Raw genomic sequence first — 3,682 nt, forward strand, 5'->3', positions numbered from 1 at the left:
TTGATTTATTGACTATCGCGACAGGCCTACCTGTGACTGCCGCACAAAGATCCCATGGTTCTCTTCGCAGGTGAAGTAGCGTTTGCCCTGCACCGTGCCATCATTCTTGCCCTTGGGCTCACTCAGGATGACTCCCACCCATTTCCCTGAGGCGAAGAGCGTGGTCCCGATGTAGGCCACTGTGCCGCACTGCTCCTTCCCTATCACCTCCACCAGGGAACCCACTTTGATGGGCCGCCCGCCCCCATCTGAGCTCATCCTGCTGCTGCCACTGCTGGTGGTCTGGAGGGACAGAAAAACACAGATCTACCATCAAAACTCAACACATTGGAAAAGACTTTAATTTAAAGAGGCAAAGTTATTAGATGAATTACATTTTTCCTCAAAAATAATTGTTACACTCTTCTGATGTTGCAGGGATCTGATGACATGATGTTTAAAACCAAAGTATTTCCATTTTCCCACAATTAATACACACATTTTCAGGCTATGTTAGCCTTCCYATGCCTCACTGCACACATGAGGTAAAAAAAGGTATTTATGATGATGAAAGGAGAGGAAGTTTGACAGGAACTGTTTCTGGTTTGATTAACTATAACTATAAATAGATAGTGAGCTGCTGATCACAGATAAAGAACAGATAAAGAGTTGATGTGAGGCTGAAWGGMCCTAAAACACAAAGAAAACTGTCCTGGTTCCATATTTTGTTTTGTTTTATTTATTTATTTAAACCAGTTCAAAAAGAAGAGATCTAGGTTTTAAAATATAGGAACAGCAAATATTTTAGCAAGTTGAAAATATCTATAGCTGGCTTTTTGTTATAATGTCCCTAAATAAAAATAACTAAATGAAAGAAATGATTCAATCAATCAAAGAAATTGAAGCTTTAGGTGTTTACGATTTTAAGTAAATGGATTTAAGAAGCACTTTGAATTGATTAAGATAATCTCAATCCATCTAATTTTGAAATGATGTAATCTTAACTTGAGTCAGAGCCTAATCTGATAYAAACACAATAAACAGCCCTTTATCATCATTTTTGTCTTGTATGCACTGTCATTGCTCATCTGATGAGCTCAAACATGGCAGAGGCACAGAGAATAATCCTTTCAGATGAGGTTTGTAACATGTAAACTGTAAGATATAYAAGTCCGCCTGATCGAAATATTGTCATGTTTACAATACGGTCTGACTATTTCTATGAATAATTTACCAAAACTGTCTTATGCTTCAACATAAAGGACATATTTTTAAAACACAATGTTTCTTTTTTTTAACTGCACCTCAATTGGCTTTAAATTAAAAAATAACCCTTTCATTGATTGGTGAGCCTTTTTAATCCACTAATTTTGTTATCCATTATCATCTACCTTCACTTTTCGGGTGATAACGACTCATTGCTGCTGTGGTTTTTAGAGCACAAAGTTATAGAAGTTGTGCAACATRTATGTTTTAATGTGTAATTAAAATATAAAAAACGTAAATATTCAGTAAAAACTCTCTATTTTAAAACAATTCCAGACTAGTATGGACAAAACCTTTCATGCTGGATTCCTTTTACCTCAGAAGTCCAATCAGACTTAACTGTCTTYTATTTCCAAGTCAAGAAACAGCAGAAATTGCTAATTATTGTGTTCAATAACCAGGCTAATTACTGTTAGCCATACAAGACGATAAAGATGGATTTATTTCCWTATTACAGTTGTACAAAACTGTAACTGATTTACTGAAACACAAACTGATAAAAATGATAAGTTTTTTAGTGGGTTTCACAACTTTTCATGCACAAGTCAGCCATATCTTTATTCTGTGGTTGGAACAGTTCACGAGTCTCTGGCTCAAGTCAGAGTCAGAATTCTTACTTTGGTGCATACTAGTGGTTTTGTCTGATTTATAATCCAGCAGTTCTAACTTCTAAGTTCAAACTGATTGAGTCATTATTCTTATTGTTTCATCAGCATGGTTTTCTGATTTTTATGTTGATATGACCTTAGTTGTGAGTTGGCACAGTTTGAATGAACTCATACTTGCGCAAGACAAATCAGTTGAGGCTTGAGGTGAGGTTGAAATACACTTTAAAGCATTCAAAACTTTACTTGCTGCAGTATTTTGTAACAGAATTATCCAGCATAACCAAGTTTGCCATTTGACATTCTCAAACTGATGCTGAGTCAGCAGAGCAGCACGAAGAGATGATTTCATTACGCTGTAAAGGATCGTCACCAGACTCTCCTTGAGCTTACTGTAAACACAAACCACCTGTAACGCTTTTTAAATAATGGTTAAACAATCCAGGACCTTTCATGAGAAAAGCAAACCAAAGCAAACAGCAGCAGAAAATATGCCAACACTCTTGTTGGACACATCCGTGTCACATAAAGACAAATTTCTCCTGAAAATAACGAATGAACCCGATTCAAGTGTGGAAATGTGCTTACCAACAYATAGTTCAGCGTATCAATCAAACAATTACAACACAGAGCAACACAGGTTTTGGTGAACCACTTGATCAAACTGAAATCAATGCCTCTATACAATTATATTCCACCTATTAACCTAATTTCAGGCCTGGGCCTGAAGGCAACTTGACACGCATGTTTTTGGTCTGTGAGAGGAAACCACTGATTCCATTCCACATTCCACTGACAAGCCATCTAGATTAGACTATAACTTACTTCGCAAAAAGAGTAATGCAGTGTATGAGGCTAAGTGCCAGGAGGACTGTGACCAGTTATACATCAGGGAAACAAAGAAGCCACTGCTCAAAAGGATGGCCCAGCACAGAAAAGCAACATCATCAGGTCAGGACTCTGCAGTTTATTCTCATCTACAGACCAGCGGTCACTCTTTCAGGGACGAGATTCTAGAATCACTTTTTGAAAGAATAAAGGAAGCCATTTTTTGTGAAGAAAAACCACCCATCGATAAACTGGGGTGGAGGTCTTCATGTCTAATTGTCCCCGTCTTATGTAAGTATGACTCAGTCCTCTGGTAACAACAAGCAGCCATCACTGGTTGGTAGGTTCATGGTCCTCTTTGGCACGTGAACAAACAGTTTCGATTGTCACCGGCAAACTGGTTGATCCACTACGTGAATTTACCTACAACTCCTCAGACTGAAGAAGTCCTTTGGATAAAAGACAAAACGTAACCTGTCCAGAGGACTGAATCAACCTTGTTAGATTTTTTGACCTGGATGCATGAGGATAGTATCCAATGGTTAGCAGGATATGTTAGTAAGTACTTATGTGCTTTGTTGAAAATTAACTCAGTTGCACATCTCCTTGGATTGTGAATCCGACATGCCAGTTTCTAAAACTGCAAAGTATTTTTCTGTTATAGTCTTGTATAGTACAGTACAGTCTTGTACAGAACTTTTTATATATCTACATCGATATTTAATTCTGCTGCTATACCAGAATTTCCCCTCTACGGGACAATAAAGGCTGTTTCTATTCTATTCTATTCCATTCTATTCTATTCTATGAAATTACAGTATATTTTCCAAAGCAAGAGTCATATCTAGTCTTATCCATATTAAAGGGGCAATATTATGTGTTTCTCAGGCATAAAATAAACTTATCATCTCATCACTCCATCTTCTAAATGCCTTGAAATTGGCCTCTGTCTCTTTAAGAACCTCCTTCCGCTTCTGTCTCACCCATTTCGGTGCGCGCGGGGG

At 37.7% G+C, this 3,682-nt stretch overlaps 1 protein-coding gene across 1 annotated transcript in view; it reads right to left on the reverse strand.

The window, feature by feature from the left end:
• dctn1b (dynactin 1b) overlaps window positions 1-3,682 on the reverse strand; it is a gene marked incomplete at its 3' end in the record, with an annotated part of 38,799 nt that overhangs the window by 31,538 nt on the left and 3,579 nt on the right. Inside the window, 1 exon segment of the mRNA XM_014018029.1 lies at window positions 31-282. Coding sequence (XP_013873483.1) covers window positions 31-282 — 252 coding nt within the window.

This window comes from Austrofundulus limnaeus, unplaced genomic scaffold (genome assembly GCF_001266775.1).
Source record: "Austrofundulus limnaeus strain Quisiro unplaced genomic scaffold, Austrofundulus_limnaeus-1.0 Scaffold181, whole genome shotgun sequence".
Classification (NCBI taxonomy): domain Eukaryota; kingdom Metazoa; phylum Chordata; class Actinopteri; order Cyprinodontiformes; family Rivulidae; genus Austrofundulus; species Austrofundulus limnaeus.